The sequence below is a fragment of the Astatotilapia calliptera genome, chromosome 23 (assembly GCF_964374335.1).
Source record: "Astatotilapia calliptera chromosome 23, fAstCal68.1, whole genome shotgun sequence".
Lineage (NCBI taxonomy): Eukaryota > Metazoa > Chordata > Actinopteri > Cichliformes > Cichlidae > Astatotilapia > Astatotilapia calliptera.
In genome coordinates this window covers 32,577,572-32,598,010 of record NC_137443.1, presented here as the reverse complement: position 1 = coordinate 32,598,010, position 20,439 = coordinate 32,577,572, and the positions used below count along the sequence as shown (strand labels likewise).

Below are 20,439 nucleotides of genomic sequence, written 5' to 3'. Positions count from 1 at the left end.
CTGAAATTCTGCCCCTGCCTGCTGGAGCCCTTGGATTATTTTGGTGACTGTAAGGAGTTTTGTTTCCTCCCTAGGATTTTGCCTCGACTGGTTTGTTTTCCATCTGGAGGTTTTGGCATCAAACAGTACCAAATCGAGTGCACTACCTGTGTGTGTTTTCGTCACCTGCATGTCCTGGCTCCGAGTCCCCATTCATACACTGTATATATTTTATCCTTGTAAATACCTCCCCCTCACTGTAAATAAACTGTCTTCACCACAACTCTGCCTCCGTGCGTTCTGCTTTAGTGTGATGCATCTACCATGACTTGATGGTACACACATGTTCATCCACACACTGTGAGTGTTTGGACTTCAAACAGGTTTTTAAATCATCTGCACTTGGGTTTGTATGAGTCAAATACCTGTAGAAAAGCAAATGTAAGAACATGATGACTGGTGTCACAGCTTTTTCAGTTTCAAATAACATAACAACACAGCTGCACAGTTATATTTTGTGCTTTTGTGGTTTGATATTGGGATATTGGTGAGGGTGTAAAGGGCTTGTTTATTTTTGGAACATTTCCATTGACAAGCAATTTTTTTCACAATTTGGGTTAATTCAGTTCTATTTAGTTTTATTTATACAGCACCAAATCACAATAACTGTCGCTTCAAGGTGCTTCATATTGTAAGGTAGATCCTACAATGAGACATACAGAGAAAAACCCAACAAACATATAACCCCAATCATATGGTTAAGGCTGGTTTGATGGAAATAAACCAAAATTGCATATGTATGTCTTGATTTATGGGCCTTTAAAAAAGAACAAACTATCCAGATACAATAGATCTTTTTAAAACAAAAGCAGGAAGCAGTTAAGTTTAAGGTGCTTACATACAGTATATGGACAAGTTGGGTCCCCTACACATTATACCTACAGCAGTTGGTCAGGCATGGATGGTAATATAAAGGAAGGTTTGAGGATTGCAGATCTTTGTCAGAAGAGCATAATTTTGCAGAGAAACAAACTAATTTTACAAAATACAAAAACTACCAGGGTTAAAATTATTAGCCTCCCTGATGCTAATAGCCATTTGTGTATACTTTGGCTGGATAACAGTTTAAGTTGTTTATTGTACTTTTTAATAAGTATAAACTCAATTCAATTTTATTTATACGGCGCCAAATCACAACAATAGTCATCTCAAGGCGCTTTATATTGGAAGGTAAACCCTACCATGCATACAGAGAAAAACCCAACAATCATATATGGGGCGCCGTTTGTAAACTGAAACATGCCGAAATTAACAGCAACATTTTTCCACATTTAGCTCTAAATCTTACAAAAACATGTTTTTTCGAGTCATTTTTTTACAACATTTAGTAAAATATTTGTAACTTTTCATATTTAAAACAGGATTTTAAATGTTAAATCTAAATGCTAAATGTTAAATCTAAATGTTAAATCTAAATGCTAAATGTTAAATGTAAATATTATATTTAAATGTAAATGTTAAATGTAAATATTATATATAAATCTAAATGTTAAATGTTAAATCTAAATGTTATATATAAATCTAAATGTTAAATCTAAATGTTATATATAAATCTAAATGTTAAATGTTAAATCTAAATGTTATATATAAATCTAAATGTTAAATGTTAAATCTAAATGTTACGGGAAACTAAATATTTAGCTAATATGCAAATTTATTGTACGGGTCAACGGTAATACCAAAATAAAAGCTTCAAGAAAACCTCCCGCGCTAAAGTGTGCCGGTCGCGGTCAGGTTCTGTGTTTGCGCTCCTCTTACGGTCACTTTTGACTGCCATGAGCTGCTTCGACTATTCCCTACCAGCATGTCCAGCGATTTAGCTGAAAACATTGGAAGAGCCGTTTTGTCGGCCATCCAACGATTCAGTGGTAATGCACCCTCGACCTCACAAACGCCGCAGCACTTGGTAAGTTTATTTTATAGCATTTTGGACGGGTTGATAGCAGTGTTAGCAAAACTAGCAAAGCTAAATTACTTAGCTAGTCCTCAATTATTTCATTTGGTAGGCAGCAGACAGAGATCGAACATCATACAACTCTATTTATTTATTTATTTGGTAGGTAGGTAACAGTCGTTCTTGATGTAAATGTTTCCTTAGGAATCCAGCAATGCACCTGGACCAAGTAGACCTGCCGTCTCCACTGGGATACCATACTGCTCGGTAGGCCTTCTTACACATATCATTTAGCTGACTAATTTTTGTTTTTTCTTTGGTGTAATATGTCACCTTAAATTAAATCCTGTCAAAGTAATGATTCTGATTCTACATACATTTCATCTTCTTAGGGGTCCATTACTAGCAGTGTCACATCACCACCAACAACATTCACAAGTTTTACGTCATATTTTATTACTGTTTTTGCTGTGAGTGTCTTTTGATTGCTCACTTTCATATTTTAAAACTATTGATAAAATATTACTCTAGCTAATCTGTCACAGTACAATTGCCTCAAATTACCCATCTTTTGTTATAGAATTGTGCTCATTGAGATTTTCTGTGCCGTGTTCTAGGATGGTTACCAAGGAAGGCTTCAGATTTCCAAAGAGGAATTGGAAAATGTTCTTTCCCTGAAAACATCTTTTACTGAAGCTGCATCTATCCTTTCCATCTCCAGGCCCATTCTGTATAAGTTACTGCAAGACTATAATATCTCAGAGTCAAAATTCAATGTAATCAGTGACCATGAGTTAGATCAGATAGTGTCCCAGATAAAAACTGAACATCCAAATGTTGGAGAAGTGATGCTGATGGGTCATCTGCGTTCCAAAAACATAGTGGTTCAAAGATGGCGCGTAAGAAAGTCACTGCGGAGGGTGGACTCGGCTGGTGTTCTATCCAGGAGAAGAACTGCAGTTGCTCGGCGAGTATATTCTGTGCCTCATCCAAATTTCATATGGCACATAGATGGAAATCACAAACTGATTCGTTGGAAGTTTGTTGTTCATGGTGCAATAGATGGATACAGCAGGATGTTGATGTTTCTTCAGTGCTCCAGCAATAATCGAGCTGAGACTGTGAAAGCCCTCTTTACTGCAGCTGTTGGACAATTTGGCAGACCCCTGCATATCAGGACTGATCACGGAGGAGAGAATGCTCAGATTTGGGAGGACATGCGAGCAAGCAGGGGTGAAAGCTCTGTCTTAATGGGAAGTTCTGTGCACAACCAGAGGATTGAGCGTTTCAACCGAGACTTAAACAACAACTGTAGCCGCATTTATGCACCTATATTTTATGAATTGGAATCACTTGGTATCCTAGACTTAGAAAATGCAACAGACCTATTTTGCCTTCATTATGTGTTTCTACCACGAATCAACCGCACTTTGAAGGAATTCAAAGCTGGATATAACAATCACTCTGTTTCCACTGAAGGTAATAGAACTCCCATCCAGCTTTTTGCCTGCGGAACTCATGTGTCTCATCGTCACAACCCAGAACTTTCTACAGCAGAGGTCTCCATACCCTCCTTGTCAAACTCTGAAAGTAGGTTTGTCCCATTAAATGACAGCGATTTACAAGAGCTATATACAAGCATTCACCCTTTTGAAGAAGACAACAATAATGGTAAAACATTGTTTCAACGAACACAGCAGTATATTTTTAACAAACTTGTAAATGTGTGACCTCAACCACAGGATACCAGTGATGTTCTAAAGAGTGATGACACTTAATATTCTTAAATGCTGTACAGCAAATGCAGTTTTTGTACTACTGCAGAAGCCCCTCCCCTCTAGCAGTGATGCCTCCTGCCACATAAGGACTCAGAATTAATGACTGACAGTGACTCATAGGCTATTCAGAAGGCTACAACCACTTTAGTTTATGGGTAAAACCAGTTATTCAGATTGAAGTAAAGATCAAATTCACACTGTAATACAGTATAACCAGTGGCGGCTGGCCCATAGGGGGCGCTCGGGCTCCGCCCCCCCAAATGTGGAGGAGTAAAAATATATATTTTTAAAAAATTCATCAATGATAGTTTTACTATGTGTGTGCCCATATACAGCCAGGCGTATTTTAACATTTTCACCAGCTGACTCATTAAAGTTCAACCAACAAACGGTGTTTTTCTTCTTCTGGGGCGCTCGTCAAAGCGCCCTTGATATGCAGCGAAATAGCCTATCATTAAATGGTTGCCAGGGGAAAATAATAAATATTTGACCTATCAGCGTCGCTGAATTAAATGGTTTGGGGGCGCTTAAAATTGCGCCCCTGCAGAAAACGCGCGAAGATTTGCTGTTCTAGAATTTTACCTCAGTCAGTAGCCTAAGTGAGCTATAAGGTCAGAGAGAGACGATGGCAGCGGTATTGTTAACGGTTGAGGCACAGCCTCCCCCAAATTCGGTTAGATCGCTTCTAACCTACCCTTTTGCCAGAAGGACAATGGCAGAAAAACTGCAAGTTAAAGAGTTGGGACCTGACAAGCCCGAAATTCAACTAACCCAGGCAACGAAGGAGAAGTCAAAAGCATACAACAGGACTTTTTGTCGGAGTTGGTTCCAGCGCAAGTCGTGGCTGACAGGCTGTGGAACAGCTAATGCACTTTTTTGTTTCCCGTGCATACTGTTCAAAAGTGACAAGTGTGATTTGACGTGGACACAATCTGGACAAACCGACTTAAAGCACCTCTCCGAACGAATCAAGAAACATGAAAGCTCACGAGTTCATATGGACAACAGTGTAAAGCTAGCTGTGCTAGGGAAAACTAGCATAGCGGCGCAGCTAGATGATGGACATCGGATTGCTTTAAGAAGGCACAACGAAGAGGTAGATAAAAACCGTCATATTTTATCTAAAATCATCGATTGTATTAAGTTTTGTGGTGCTTTTGAGCTAGCAATGCGGGGACATGATGAAAGTGATTCCTCAGACAATCCAGGGATTTTTAGAGGTTTAGTCGACTTGATGGCATCAATTGATCACGACTTGAGGCAACACCTTGAAAATGCTACTGTATTTAAAGGCACCTCGAAAACAGTCCAGAACGAGATCCTGGATTGCATGTTGGCAGTTCTGAGAGAAAGGATCGTGGAAGAAGTAAAGGCAGCGAAGTTTTTAGCCATTCAAGCTGATGAAACCACTGACATTTCTACACACTGTCAGTTAGTCATGGTGCTAAGATACATTGACCAACGAAACCGTATTCAAGAGCGTTTTTTTGAATTCATCAAGCTACCCAATGCTTGTGCAGATGCAATAGCCAGTGCCTTATCGGAGAGGCTGCGCTTCATCCTCCCCCAGGGACAAGAGAGAAAGTTGATCGCCCAGGCCTACGATGGGGCCGCTGTAATGAGGGGTACCACTGGAGGAGTGCAGCGTAAGATACAGGACATTTATGCTAACGCTCACTACGTACATTGTTATGCCCATCAGTTAAACCTGGTAATGCAACAAGCAACCTCCCACATCCCTCAAATCAGTCACTTTTTTTCCGACATAGCAGGATTCGCTTCTTTTTTTACTAAATCGAGCAAGAGGACTGCAGTGCTTGACGAGGTGGTGGCGCACCGACTTCCAAGTGCATCGGCAACCCGTTGGAACTTCAACAGTCGTGCTGTGAATACAGTGTATGAACATAAAGACGATCTGGTGAGGTGTTTTCAGACCATCCGTAACAGTGAAGGATTTGATGCCCCTACAAAGAGAGATGCCGGTGGTTTCGTGAGAATGCTGGAAGACGAAGCTTTCTGTTTTTTCCTGGCCTTGTTTCACAAGATAATGCCACATGTAGACATGCTGTATAACCACCTACAGAAGAGAAACATCGATTCTGTCACCATCGCAGGGATCACCCAGACATTCATCTGCCGCATGCAGGCTATCAGGTAGGCATAAAAGCATAAATATGTAACCTAGAATAAATGTTAATTATCTATGCATAGATTCTATCAAATTCTCTGCATATATTCTGTGTTCTGTGACTTAAATGTTTAATGGAATTCAGATAATTTTGATTTATATCAGCCTTTGAAGTAATTTTATGAAAAATATTTGATTAAAACCCCTGGAGGGTCTTGGGTCGATTTGTGGCTATTTTCAAATTTCGATTACATGCCATTTGCACAGTGTTGAATGGAATATAGCGAAAGTCTGCAAAAAAAAGTTTGGTCACATTTACTGTTAAAATTTCAGTATGACTTCCGGAAATTAGCTTCAGTGGCTAAGCTAGCGATAAACTTACGCTATTAATCCTAGGGTCGATTTGTGCCCCATTGAAACCCTTTATAAACGCTATTTTTCACTGCAGGATTTATACCGTTAACATCTGGGTGATGGCTTAGGTTTCGTTTTTGTTTTGGAGAAGAGGCCTTAGAATTGTAATTTTTTTATTTGTCCACCGGGTGGTGCCCTTGCTCCACATTTGACCCGGGGCTGGAAAACAGCGGGCTGCTTAAAGAGACCTGCGGGAAATGACGCCTCTTTTCCGGCGTGCTGCAGCGGCTTCGCCCGCTGATCGTGCGGGAGCATTTTTGGGTCCCTAGGACCATGAGAGGGTGCTTTTTTTTTTTTAGTCAACAGGAAATGACGTATTTGTTGTCACGTGGTATCGGATGTGTGGGCTGGAAAAAGCAGTCCCCGGTGATCGTGCCCCGGTGATCGTCGCGACTTAGCCCGGCAACATGCACTTATTTCGGCCTAGAGGAGGAGCATTTGCCGCCTGGAGACCATTTTCTGGTCCTGAAAAAAAAAATAAAAGGCGATCGAAATGACTGTTTGTGCCAATCTTTAGTCCATCTAAAGGCCTAATTATAATAACAATCAAATATTACTTCAAATGTTTTTTTGGGAAAATATTTAGTTTTTTAGTTTTTTTTTTTAGTTTTTTTGTAATTTAAAGGGTTAAAACAACGAAAATATAATTAAAACTTTATATGAATATTTCAGGGAGAAGTAGTTTTAAAAGACTGACCAATTTAAAGTGAAAAAAAAAAAATTAATATTTAATATTTTTATTGCACTTTTTGGGCGTGGTCGATAGTGTGCATTTTATGAAATGCGCTCCTGGAAAAAAAATAAAAGGCGATCGAAATGACTCTTGGTGCCAATCTTTAGTCCATCCAAAGGCCTAATTATAATAACAATTGAATATTACCTCAAATGGTTTTTTTGGAAAATATTCAAGTTTTTTGTTTTTTGGGGCAAAAAAAGCAGTGCGCTCATGTGACGAAACCGGGATATAAAGGGTTAAAATCCGCGAAATGTAATTAAAACTTGACATGAATATTTCAAGGAGAAGTAGGTCTAAAAGATTGGCTAATTTAAAGTGGAAAAAAATATTAATATATAAATTTTTTATAGCGCTTTTTTGGGCGTGGTCGATTTGTGGCTCTAAGACCAATAGTGTATGCATTTTTCTAGGACCCTCCAGGGGTTGTTTAAGTATATTTGATGAAGTATATTCCCAGTAATGATTTGATGTAGCCTATACCATAGGCTATTTCCTGAAATTATGGCCAGGGCCTTTATTTACTTGCACTGGTTTTCCCCCAGCCATTAAACCAGGTCCGGTTATTAATTAAATCCGGTAATTCCCGGTAATTAGAACACAACCTTTGTTTGGTTTGTGTTTGGTTAATATATCCCTATTCAGTTTTCAGAAGCCATTAATGAAACTTATGTATTGGATCAGGGAGGCACTTCCTAATCTGGTTGTGGATGAGGAGTACAGGGGACCTGTTCAAGACCCACCCACAAAGAGACGGAGAACATTGGGGGAAGACAGGCAACACCATTTGGCACTGGAGGTAAGCACTAGCTGCTTGGTCTGATTTAAATCGGATCATCAGATAAAATCTAATGACGATGCTGTCAGATGTCATTTGATATAGTGGTCATGACTGTTTTGTTTTGTTATGGACAGATTTTTTTTTTTCAGAATAATGATTAACATGAGACATGTGCCAAAGTCTTACCACTGAATCTAACTCTTACCAATTATATATTATTGGATAGGTGTGCGACACCATTATGAGCCATGCCAAGGAGAGGTTTTCTTTCACCAAGCACCTTGTCAGCGCCACTCTGTTGCAAGGAGACTTGTTCCAACAACACAGCAAAAATTTTCCAGATGCAGCACTACAAACCACAGTGGAAGCCTATCCCTCATTGGACAAAGCCAGACTTAAAACAGAACTGTCCCTGATCTACGACAACGAGGAGTTTCAGAGTTGTAGTGGTGCGCTGGCGCTCTATCAGGTTCTGATGGAAAACAACCTTCAAGACACATTCACCGAAACTGTAACTCTTCTTAACATCCTCATCACCACACCAATGACAACATCAGAATCGGAGAGGTGTTTCTCTACTTTAAAGAGGATAAAAACTTTCCTGAGAAACAATATGGCTCAGGATCGGCTCAACGCTCTGGCTATGCTGTCCATAGAGAAAAAACTCACACAAGAACTTCCTGATTTCAACACCAGGGTCATCGAGAAATTTGCCACTCAGAAAGACAGACGAGCAAAGTTCTTGTACAAATAAGAACCCTTAACCATATTTACTCTCTTTCTCCATCCCTCTCTCTTTCTCTCTTTAGCCCACCCCCCCAATCAGTTTACAGTTGTTGTTTTCAATAGTTATTTTTCATTCATTCAAAAAAAAAAAAAAAAAAATCTGTTCATGTTCATTTTTACAAATCTATACAAATGGCCAGAATATGGTTGTTCATTTTTACAAATCTATACAAATGGCCAGAATATGGTTGTTCATTTTAAATTTAAATTAAAATTGTGTTGTTTGATGTACTCATTAAATGGGTCATTTTAGTCGATATCATAAAAATTGCCCCCCCTGAGATTTTTTTCAGGAGCCGCCACTGAGTATAACAGTGAAAATTATCAACATGGAACAGTCAGTCTTTAAATCAATTCACAAGATTATCTACAGTATTGTTTTAATCATTGTAAAGTTGCAATAGTCTTAATAAATGTTGCTGTTAGATGTCTAAGTAATCCTGGCTTGTTCTACAAAGCATGTTTAGTATACTCTGTGCATAAACTGTTTTGAAGTGTCCTTGTTTAAAAAAGAAAAGCTTAATAAAATTATTGTATTACACCAGTGACTTTATTGATTTGTCGTTGAAAATACAGAGTTAGCATTTTTATAAATCTATTGAAGCTTTGAAAATTATTACATTTCAACATTAAATGCAGTCAGAATTTATTTCAACTATCTTGTATGAAGCAAAGTTACTTGAAACTACAATTAATGAACAGGATTAGAGTTAACAAACCCACCATTTTAATTTCACTTTTTTGGAACATGTTTAGATGGTGCTGAATAAAGCTCCATTCATGAGTGCTACTAAGAAGCAGTAATGAAAAGCATCATCATCAGCCATTGTTGTTTCATTCACAAAAAGCTGAAGCTTATTTGCACATGTGTGTGCAATCGGGAGATGTTTGCTTTCATCGTGAATGAATGTTATTTTAGGAGCTGGTTGAAAACCTATGGCTGGAACCTTGCTGCTCCCGGTGGCAAAAGCCAAGATGTGACCAGGCCTCAAAGCCTTCACAAATGCCTCTTCATCCTTGGTAAGAGTCCTTTCTCCAAGTGAGTCTCTCAGCTCTTTATCTAAAAACAAAGAAAAACTACCGTTAACCTGGGGACACTAAAATAGTTAAAGCTTGAGCTAACAACTAAATGATGGCTAATGTTTTTATAAAAAATACAGAGGTTCTGTCTTTGCCTTGCTTGTCAGTTGTAAGCTATCATACATCTTTATTCCTGTTTTGTGTGTGCGCATGTGACATAAAAAGACAAAGTTTTACTTTAGTGTCCCGAATTGTTTCATGGCCAGACTACATTATGTGAATTTCTGCTTACTTTCGACACACTGGAGAAATTCCCGAAATTTGACCACCATCAGCTCCTCTCTAACTATTCTGTTGCTCCCAAGGACAGAATAGCTTGGCCTGAGAACCCCAGCAATTAAACTGGCTGTCAGATCTTTGTCCTCCCCCGATAGGTCAAGCAGAACACGCAAACTGGGGTTCTCTCTCAGGAGTGATAAAATCTAGACAGAAAAGTTTCAATAATGGTTAAATTCCAGTTTTAAATATAAAAAGTAGCTCACTCTAAATGATTATAAAATAATGACCAATTGATACAGAAAAAATATAACTCTCACTCCATAGTAGGACAAGCCATCAGTTAGTTGATCGAAACAGCTTTGCCGTTGCAGAACTGCAAGGTATAGAGCTGCATTTTTCACAAACAGATCTTTATTGGCCATGGTGACTGTGAGTGGAAGACCTTCAACTTGATATCGCCATGAGTTGCAGCAGCTGACTGCTTCCTCCAAATCATGTTGAGTTGTTGCATTTACAACCTAAATATTTAAGAAAAACACTTTAAATGTTTGTTTTTTTACCAGTGTACACAAATACTGCAGATGGTTCATTTTAATTGGACTCGAAACGTTTTTGTTTTGGTTTATTTGGCTGTATTTCACCAATATTTTTTTTTTTAACAAAAAGGAAACAAATTGAAAATATAATACATGGAATTGCCTCTAATAACCAAAAGTGTATTTATTATATATTATAAAAGAAGACCAGAAGACTTGTGAATATAGGAAATATTACAATATTCTTGTTATAATATTGCAATTCACCTTTTTCAGATTCTCTCTTAACTCAGGGTCACCTATATCATCCGGTGTTAGGTGTACTTGAAGAATGTCTCCTGACACAATGTAGTCTACTACATGTGGAGAGAGAAAGGCAGGTGCTTCTCCACCTTGCACTATTATCGTGGACAACATCCTGCTAATGGTTCGATATACTCCATTTTGCAAGTGTAGGATGTTAAATTTCAGTGTGCATCCATTTGGTGTAGCTGAAAAATAACACACAAAAAAGTATATTCTGTACAGACCCCAAACTGATATCTTGAGATTGACAGACAAAAATGTATTACTTTTTTTTTTTTTACTGTTTCAGACACACAGAACATAACAGATTTATTATCTGTAGTCATTTATTAACTTGTTAATGTTCTGTCAAACAATGTTCAGATCAGGTGGTTGTTGCATTTGTAACATTATAAAAACGAGTGTCGTCAACAAGCCTTTAGGCCTTGAGTAAGTAAGTTAGTTAGTTTGACTGCGAAATCCTATTACCTTCAAAAGCACCACTGTCCTGAAAGATGGCCTTCACCAGTAAACGGAAAAACTCCCGCCTTGGCCCCCCAAGGTCAGCAGCATCTTCCTCTGTATCATGTTCATCGCTTGCAAATGTGACATAAAGCATCTCACAGCTTTCTGCAAACTTGGGTCTCTTGAACTGACGCAAAGCAGTCGACCACACATTGGCTCGACTGATATGGAGTTGTCTTGTTCCTGGTGTAATGACTTTCTCACTATGAGCTCTAAGAAGACCTTCAATTTCTTCTTTGCTGAGCTTCTTAAAAGACCTATATAAAAAAGGGACAATGACAAACAGATCTTGGGGAAAAATGGAAATTTGCTGTACATTTGACTCAAGTGCACAGAGTTACAACATATAATTATGTTGTGATAGTCCATATTAAATTAGTCAGAAATGAGCAATTACCTTTGTAATTGTGTAACTGCAAAAAAATGATGCAAGTAAAGATGCAAATAAAATATTCAATTATCAAAGGTTACTTTCAAATCTTACCTTGAAATATGGTAAGTCTATCAGACTCTTCTAGGAGGCTACGCTGAATTGCCTCTTCAAGAGCTTCATCTTCCTCCAGAAAAATAGGGCTAAGTAGATAAGAGATATTAGAAATCATAAAACATGTCAGCCTTGAAGAATTTCTCACACTACATCATTAAAAAAAAAAAAAAAAATTAAATGTAAATCCTAAAGTTGCAGTCATTCAGCAAAAAAACCCCAAACATGCAAATTGGAAACTTGCATCAAAACAATATCCTAAACAACATCTAAAATGAAGGATTTCTTTAACCCCTAGACAACAGCTTACACAAATTCTGCCACATTATATGGAAACATCTGCTGTCCCTCTGCCTGTCCCTCATTTTCACTCTCTTGAATGCAGCTCTCTGTTTCCTGATGCTTGGCCTCACTTTCACCTGGTGTTGTAGACAACGCATGATGCACTGAACAAAGGAAAGAAGGTCAGCATGACTTGCTTCATAATGTTAACAGCCTTTATATATCCTTATATTAGTTTAAGTGAAAGTTGGGCACATATTCCTCCTTGGCTGTAATCACCTGTGATAATTCGTAAACATTAAAATGGTAAATGGCCTGTATTTGTATAGCGCTTTTACTAGTCCCCCCTAAGGACCCCAAAGCGCTTTACACACCCAGTCATCCACCCATTCACACACTGGTGAAGGCAAGCTACAGTTGTAGCCACAGCTGCCCTGGGGCAGACTGACAGAGGCGAGGCTGCCATATCGCGCCATCGGCCCTTCTGGCCAACACCAGTAGGCGGTAGGTGAAGTGTCTTGCCCAAGGACACAACGACAGAGACTGTCCGAGCCAGGGCTCGAACCGGCAACCTTCCGATTACAAGGCAAACTCCCAACTCTTGAGCCACGATCGCCCCAATCGGACAAATTAACGATGCTCTCATCAAACAAACCCCCCAGGAATTATTACGCACTGCAGTAACAAAATCTAGCTGGTCATCGAGCTTAGAACCTCACTAGGTTTTCATTCACGTCACATACCTCGTCTTCTCCGGCAGACTGGACTTTCAAAGTCACTATCAGACAGCTCTTCTGGTTCCTCCTGAGGGAAAAGAAAGCATGTTCTACATAAAATCAAATACAGTTGCACCAAATCACTGGTAACACAGAGGCACATGGCTGCACTAAAAACTGTTTACACCTGCTGAAACTGCAATATTAATTAATACAATTAATAAAATTATATTAAGGGAACAGACTCACTTTTTAGACAATAAATATTTCTGCACTGCAATATAAAATGTTTACCTGTGCAGGTTTTTGTATCCCTGCCATTATATAGAGGCAGGTGGTGGAACAAATCGAGCCAACTTCTTTCTTGCTAGAAACATTTGGTTTCATTAGTCGTTTACATCCTCTAATTGTACTCAAATACTCAAAAGGGAATGTCTGGCCAGTTGACAGTGCAAATGTTCTTCTGAAGATTGCTGTTATTTCTTCTCTAAGTTGTGCTTCAGACCAGTCAGATGTAAAGGAGATCTTCCCAATAAGGCCATCTTGTGCTAGTTTTGCTCGTGAATCTCCTCTCGGTATGAGAAACGTTGATGCTGAAGACAAGGGCAAGCACACAACATCTTTTGTATAGTGTTTGCAGGTCTTGTTTTTTCTCACAAAATGTGAGCGCGTAGCATGAGCTTGAGGAACTGATGGAAGAGGAACCTGAAATGAATTCAAACACAGATACAGATAGACACCTATGCATTACAATACATCCGTAAGGTTTCTGTTATCTGTTCATTAAAAACAAACAAACTGTAGACTCAGACCATCTTACTATTGTCTACCCATTACACAGAAAACTGAACCTTTTGTATCTTGTAGATTAGCATTTGGTGATTGTTGGTCAAGTTGGTGATTCAGTTCCCAGGTGCTCTAATCTAGAGCTCCCAATGAGTTTATCCGACTATGACTGTGTGCGAATGTTGGACAGAAAAAGTGCTTGTATTAATCTGTGCATGTGAATGGGTAAATGAGATCTGTTGTATAAAGTGCTTTGAGCACTCAATTAGAGTAGCAAAGGCCTGCAATTAGGTCAGTGTGTATTTGGACCCTAACAAGTTTTATTTTGTTGCCCGTTTACTGAAACATATTCCAATCAAAATTATATCATGGACATGATGTGCAGACTCAGCTTTAATTTAGGGTATCCATATTAAAATGATGATGTCATTACCAATTAAGCAGATAAAAGGCCTGGAATTGATTTGAGACGCATTTTGAAAATTTTACTGTGAACAGACAACATGCGGTCAAAGAGAACATAACAGAAAAAAGAAAATTAAGAAATTAATACAGCCACTACAGTGACCATCAAAACGATGAAAAATATTGACGTAAAATTTATTTTGCGACACCACAGAACAAATGATAGCGTATAATATGAAATGATAGATGTTTTCATATTGTCATATCGAACAGCCCTAATACAGAGGGTTCACTGCAAGGTGCAAGCCACTCATAAGCCTCAAGAATAGAAAGGCTAGAATGGACTTAACAAAAAAAAAAAAAAAAAACATCTAGTAAAAGCCAGCTAAATTTTGGAAAAACATTCTTTGGACAGATAAAACCAAGATCAACCTCTACCAGAATGATGGCAAGAAAAAAGTATGGAGAAGGGTGGAACGACTCATGATCCAAAGCATACCACATCATCTGTAAAACATGGCAGAGGCAGTGTGATGGTTTGGGCGTGCATGGCTGCCAGTGGCACTGGTAGTGTTTACTGAATATGTGACACAGGACTGAAGCAGCTGAATGTGTTCAGAGACATACTTGTCTGCTTAAGTCCAGCTAAAAGTAGTCACATTGATTGGGCAGCATTTAATAATAAAGATGGAAGTTGACCCAAAACATACAGTCCAAGCACCCCATGACTTTAATAAAGTAAAGAAATAGAATATTCTTGAATGGCCAAGTCAGTCACTGGATTTTAACCCAATTGAGCACACATTTCAGTTGTTGAAGACTAAATTTAGGACAGAAAGGCCCACAAACAAACAGCAACTGAAAGCCAATGCAGTAAAGGCCTGGCAGAGCCTTAGTAAGGAGGAATGCCAGCACCTGGTGGTGTCCATGACTTCAAGACTTCAGGCTGTCATTGCCAACAAAGGGTTTTGAATAAAGTAATAGAAATTATCATTTTATTTTCAGTTATTTAATTTGTGTAATTACTTTAGAGCCTCTGAAATGATAGGATTGTGTTTACAAATTAATTTTTCCCTCTCACATTTTTATGCATTCATTTAGTCCAACCCACTGAATTAAAACTTAAAGTCTGCACTTCAACTGTATTGGAGTAGTTTCATTTTTAATTCATTCTGGTAATGTACAGAAGCAACATTAGAAAATGTGTCTGTATCCAACTACTTATGAACCTGACTGTATATCAAAACCAGTCAGCTAAGATAAGATAACATACCTTTATTAGTCCCACAAGGGGAAATTTCATGATAAATGAATTAAATGATATGTGTAAGAAGGCCTACCGAGCAGTATGGTATCCCAGTGGAGACGGCAGGTCTACTTGGTCCAGGTGCATTGCTGGATTCCTAAGGAAACATTTACATCAAGAACGACTGTTACCTACCTACCAAATAAATAAATAGAGTTGTATGATGTTCGATCTCTGTCTGCTGCCTACCAAATGAAATAATTGAGGACTAGCTAAGTAATTTAGCTTTGCTAGTTTTGCTAACACTGCTATCAACCCGTCCAAAATGCTATAAAATAAACTTACCAAGTGCTGCGGCGTTTGTGAGGTCGAGGGTGCATTACCGCTGAATCGTTGGATGGCCGACAAAACGGCTCTTCCAATGTTTTCAGCTAAATCGCTGGACATGCTGGTAGGGAATAGTCGAAGCAGCTCATGGCAGTCAAAAGTGACCGTAAGAGGAGCACAAACACAGAACCTGACCGCGACCGGCACACTTTAGCGCGGGAGGTTTTCTTGAAGCTTTTATTTTGGTATTACCGTTGACCCGTACAATAAATTTGCATATTAGCTAAATATTTAGCTTCCCGTAACATTTAGATTTAACATTTAACATTTAGATTTATATATAACATTTAGATTTAACATTTAACATTTAGATTTATATATAACATTTAGATTTAACATTTAACATTTAGATTTATATATAACATTTAGATTTAACATTTAACATTTAGATTTATATATAACATTTAGATTTAACATTTAACATTTAGATTTATATATAATATTTACATTTAACATTTAACATTTACATTTAAATATAATATTTACATTTAACATTTACATTTAAATATAATATTTACATTTAGAATAGAATTAGAATAGAATAGAATAGAATAGAATTCAACTTTATTGTCATTGCACATGCACAGGTACAGGGCAACGAAATGCAGTTTGCATCCATCCAGAAGTGCTTTAGTGATATAGATATATTACAATATATATTAGCAATAATATAGATATGTGAGTATATTACAGAAATGGGTCTATTATGGTATGTTATAATGTACACGGTATGAAGTATGTTGTGAATATTCTATAACTATAAGTATGTACAGGCTGTAGTGAGTACAAGCTATGTACAGGATATGAACAGGATATAAATATGAAAAACTATACAGAATATGAAATAAATAACTTTACAGAATCTGGGATATACAGTTATACAGAAATGGGAACTATGCAAGTTGTAAACAGTTGTAGGATTAAAAATTATCGAATGTACAGAATGATTATTTACACAGAGCTATACAGTAGTGCAGTTAAGATAAGTGAGGGTGTAGATAGTTTCTACAGAGGCTATATAAAGTGCTAGTGGTTGTGAGTGGTGGTTCAGTCCATGTTATTATTGTGTTTGAGGGTACAGTTGTCCATTGTGGGTGTGTGTATGTTCAGTCCATGAGTTTAACGTGGGTCAGATGTCAGGAGGCAGAGTTCAGGAGTCTGACAGCTGTGGGGAAGAAGCTGTTCCGGTACCTGGTGGTCTTAGTCCGGAGGCTCCTGTGGCGCCTCCCAGAGGGCAGGAGGGTGAAGAGTCCATGTGATGGGTGACTGGGGTCTTTGATGATTTTCCCAGCCCTTTTCAGACACCGCTTCCTGTAGATGTCTTTTATGGCAGGAAGTGGTGCTCCGGCGATGCGCTGGGCAGTTTTCACGACCCTCTGCAACGCCTTCCGGTCCGAGGCAGAGCAGTTCCCGTACCAGACTGTTATACAGTTGGTCAGGATGCTCTCGATGGTGCAGCGATAGAAGTTCACCAGGATGTCTGAGGACAGGTGGTTCTTCCTCAGAGTCCTCAAGAAGAAGAGGCGCTGGTGAGCCTTCTTGACCAGCTTGGAGCAGTTGGTCGCCCAGGTGAGATCCTCGGAGATGTGGACTCCCAGGAACTTGAAGCTGCTCACACGCTCCACAGCCGTCCCCTTAATGTGGATGGGTGGATGTGGGTCAGCATTCCTCCTGTAGTCCACGATGAGCTCCTTGGTCTTCTCGGTGTTAAGCAGCAGGTTGTTTCTGTCGCACCACTCAGCCAGACGATCCACCTCCTCCCTGTAGGCGGCCTCATCGTTGTCACTGATGAGGCCAATCACCGTGGTGTCATCTGCAAACTTAATGATGGTGTTGGAACCATTAACATTTAGCATTTAGATTTAACATTTAGATTTATATATAACATTTAGATTTAACATTTAACATTTAGATTTATATATAATATTTACATTTAACATTTACATTTAAATATAATATTTACATTTAACATTTAGCATTTAGATTTAACATTTAACATTTAGATTTAACATTTAGCATTTAGATTTAACATTTAAAATCCTGTTTTAAATATGAAAAGTTACAAATATTTTACTAAATGTTGTAAAAAATGACTCGAAAAAACATGTTTTTGTAAGATTTAGAGCTAAATGTGGAAAAATGTTGCTGTTAATTTCGGCATGTTTCAGTTTACAAACGGCGCCCCATAATCATATGACCCCTTATGAGCAAGCACTTTGGTGACAGTGGGAAGGAAAAACTCCCTTTTAACAGGAAGAAATCTCCAGCAGAACCAGGCTCAGGGAGGGGCGGGACCATCTGCTGTGACCGGTTGGGGTGAGAGAAGGAAGACAGGATAAAGGACATGCTGTGGAAGAGAGCCAGAGATTAATATCACACATCTCGTGAGCAATCTCAGCCCATTCTTCTTTGGCAAGCTCCTCTAGATTTGATGGTCTTCTGGTATGGACCTTGGTCTTTACTCTTTATATTTTCAATGGGATCAAAGTCAGGGCTTTGCACATTACACTCAGTAACATTCACTTTGGTCTTCTGGAGGTAGTTCTTCATCAGAAGCAATGCATGTTTTGGGTTGTCTTGTTGGAAGACAAAGTGATGACCGAGACCCAGTTTTGCTGCCAACTTCTTAAGGTTTACTTTCAAAACCTTAACATGTCCTTCTTTCTTCATGATTCCTTTTACCGAGTCCAGATGTACTGAAAGAACCCCAGGGCATAATTCTCCCACCACCATGTTTCAACGTGGGGAAAGGGTTCTTTTATACACCTGTCCCTTGTTTCTCCAAACATAAACAACATTTTTATGAACAAATAGCTTTAGTTTTGTTTCATTTGACCAAAGCACCTCATTCCAGTTTGAATAATCTTTCTCCAGTTGTTCTTAGCTTACTTCAGTCTGAGCTGAGGATGTCTCTTCTGCAAAAGTCGAGATTTTCTTTAACCTCACGGTTATTTGCTTTGAGGCCACAATTGCTCAGTTGGCTAAGTCATTCATTAGTATCTTGGCAGTTGTCCTGGGGTCTTTAGGCACATCTCTCTTTAGTTTTCTTTTTCAGTGTTTTGCTTCCTAGCTTTTCCAGGCTTGTTCTGTACTGTGTGACTCTCTTTGAATTTTTTTGATGATACTTCTAACTCCAGTTCTTGACGCTCAGAAACTCTGTGATAACTTTGAATATCCATGTCCCAAGCACCAACAAAACAACAGGCACATAATCCTGGTTCATAACAAATGATCTCCCCAAGGTAATCAGCATCTTAGACTATCTGATTCATACCATTCATACCACAAAAAGGAATGAACCGAAATAATTAAGTAATTAATTAAAGACATTTTAGATTTAACAAGACAAGTTTTTACTGCTTTAAAAAGCAAACAAATAAAAAAAAAGTAGATTCATGCAGAGACAGTATCTTCGGGAATGGCTCAGGAGCTCACTGTAAATAATGTTTGGTCTTTTTCTACACACACACGCGCCAGCTGTTAGATTTCAGGTTTAAGATTGAGTCGTTTGTAATGACGCAGCTAGCCTCTGGATAAATTGTGCACTCCATCTGAATCTGAAACAGTTCCCAGCAATTTCTAACAGAAGACTTCACCATTATAGGAAACCACGATGAATTTTCTTCAGCTTCTTCTGATTTATCTTAACTGCCGTTCTGTTTCCAGAAAGAATCAGGCGTAAAACCTGCACTTACACTGCATTATTTTCATACAGCTGCTCCCTCACACTGCATATCCCTCTCATGGGTTGTGCTCCTTTCCAAGCCTCCAGTTTGTATTGCTCTTGGCAGGTAATTGATGAAATGAACTGATTGCATCTTTGTATATAAATTAACTTTAACTTTTCATCCCCATGGGTGCATTTTTGCAATACATCAAATTAATTTGCCTGGTGGCTTTCAGTCATAAAACTGACACCAGGCCTCTGTGATAAACCTAATCAATAGCTTTTTGATGTCAAAAGAGGGTTTTGCACTGGTGCAGCCCACGAATCTGAATCTGGCTCTAGACGTCATGACAACAGCTTTGATTACTCATTTTGTTTTTAACTTTGAGCTAACTAAATATTTTTATTTCCTCTCCTGGTGAAAAAACAGTGGCGGAACATCGCTGTGACTGTGGAAAGACTACACCTCTGATGAGGACAGTTTGCTTTACTGTCCTCCTACCTTGGCCTCATCTACTGCCAGACTGTGGGTCTCTGAAGGATTTAAAACGCTGACAGCCAAGAAGCCATTACAGCTCACTGAGAGGATAGCCAGCAAATTGGTTGGCTCACAGGAGCAGTAAATAAGCTGGAGGAGACCCTTGTTTTTCACCTTGTCAATAGGGCCTTAAGGCAGTGATGTCTTCAGTCAGAATTTAAATTTGTTCACAAGTCAGGGGAAAAAGAAAGAAGAAAGTTAAATTAGACTTGGCTTCAGGTTAGAGAGAGCATAAAGATGCCGGCTCCGAGGTCGCAGTTGGAGGTTATATTCTCATTATGAGCTCACGGGGTGTCTTCACTCAAACACTCACTCTTACTAAAAGTTTGTTATGCTTTCAACAGATCTGTTGAAGTATCATCTTCACTTGAATTATTAAATCAATTTTAAACATACAAGCCTGACCTTTAAAAGGCAAAAGGCAGCTGGTGAAAACTGAGCTACATGACATTTGTTTGGTGATTACTTTAGTTTTCTGAAGAGTTGTACAGTGACTCTGTACTTTGTGTCTTGAAAAAACTGTAATGGGACAGGATCATATAAAAAACTGCTTAGGTTACACACCTTTTTTTTCTCTGTCTTGATCAAGCACTGGGAGAGCCATAAAAGTGAAATTACAGCAGTCACTGTAAAATAAATTCTTACTTGAAAATGTATCATTAACCCAAGGGGAAGTGAAAAGGAGTTACACTATTACATGTACCTAATTTAATCTTTTAATGATGGCAGT

At 38.6% G+C, this 20,439-nt stretch overlaps 3 protein-coding genes across 9 annotated transcripts; 2 read left to right on the top strand and 1 right to left on the bottom strand.

Moving 5' to 3' along the window:
• Window positions 1-1,732: 1,732 nt before the first annotated feature.
• On the top strand, window positions 1,733-3,797 carry LOC113016397 (uncharacterized). The gene is made up of 3 exons (XM_026159211.2): window positions 1,733-1,945; window positions 2,138-2,200; window positions 2,551-3,797. The coding sequence occupies exons 1-3, from the start codon at window positions 1,844-1,846 to the stop codon at window positions 3,661-3,663; spliced, it is 1,278 nt and encodes a 425-aa protein (XP_026014996.1). The 5' UTR covers window positions 1,733-1,843; the 3' UTR covers window positions 3,664-3,797.
• A 118-nt stretch (window positions 3,798-3,915) lies between these two features.
• LOC113024573 (zinc finger MYM-type protein 1-like) lies at window positions 3,916-8,784 on the top strand. Its single transcript, XM_026171756.2, has 3 exons — window positions 3,916-5,865; window positions 7,671-7,785; window positions 7,994-8,784. Exons 1-3 carry the CDS (start codon window positions 4,337-4,339, stop codon window positions 8,519-8,521), a joined length of 2,172 nt encoding a protein of 723 aa, XP_026027541.1. The 5' UTR covers window positions 3,916-4,336; the 3' UTR covers window positions 8,522-8,784.
• Window positions 8,785-9,084: 300 nt separating this feature from the next.
• On the bottom strand, window positions 9,085-15,679 carry LOC145424173 (G2/M phase-specific E3 ubiquitin-protein ligase-like). Of its 7 annotated transcripts, none has more exons than XM_080297200.1 (10): window positions 15,463-15,679; window positions 15,212-15,274; window positions 12,975-13,385; window positions 12,708-12,768; window positions 11,993-12,128; window positions 11,163-11,771; window positions 10,656-10,879; window positions 10,170-10,370; window positions 9,866-10,055; window positions 9,085-9,613 (listed from the first exon to the last, which is right to left on the bottom strand). In XM_080297200.1, the coding sequence occupies exons 1-6, from the start codon at window positions 15,562-15,564 to the stop codon at window positions 11,672-11,674; spliced, it is 873 nt and encodes a 290-aa protein (XP_080153326.1). In that variant the 5' UTR covers window positions 15,565-15,679; the 3' UTR covers window positions 9,085-9,613; window positions 9,866-10,055; window positions 10,170-10,370; window positions 10,656-10,879; window positions 11,163-11,671. The 7 variants fall into 7 exon arrangements, with proteins under 7 accessions (XP_080153326.1, XP_080153324.1, XP_080153325.1 ...); XM_080297198.1 differs by having other exon boundaries at window positions 15,463-15,643; XM_080297199.1 differs by lacking the exon at window positions 11,993-12,128 and having other exon boundaries at window positions 15,463-15,643.
• Window positions 15,680-20,439: the final 4,760 nt, after the last annotated feature.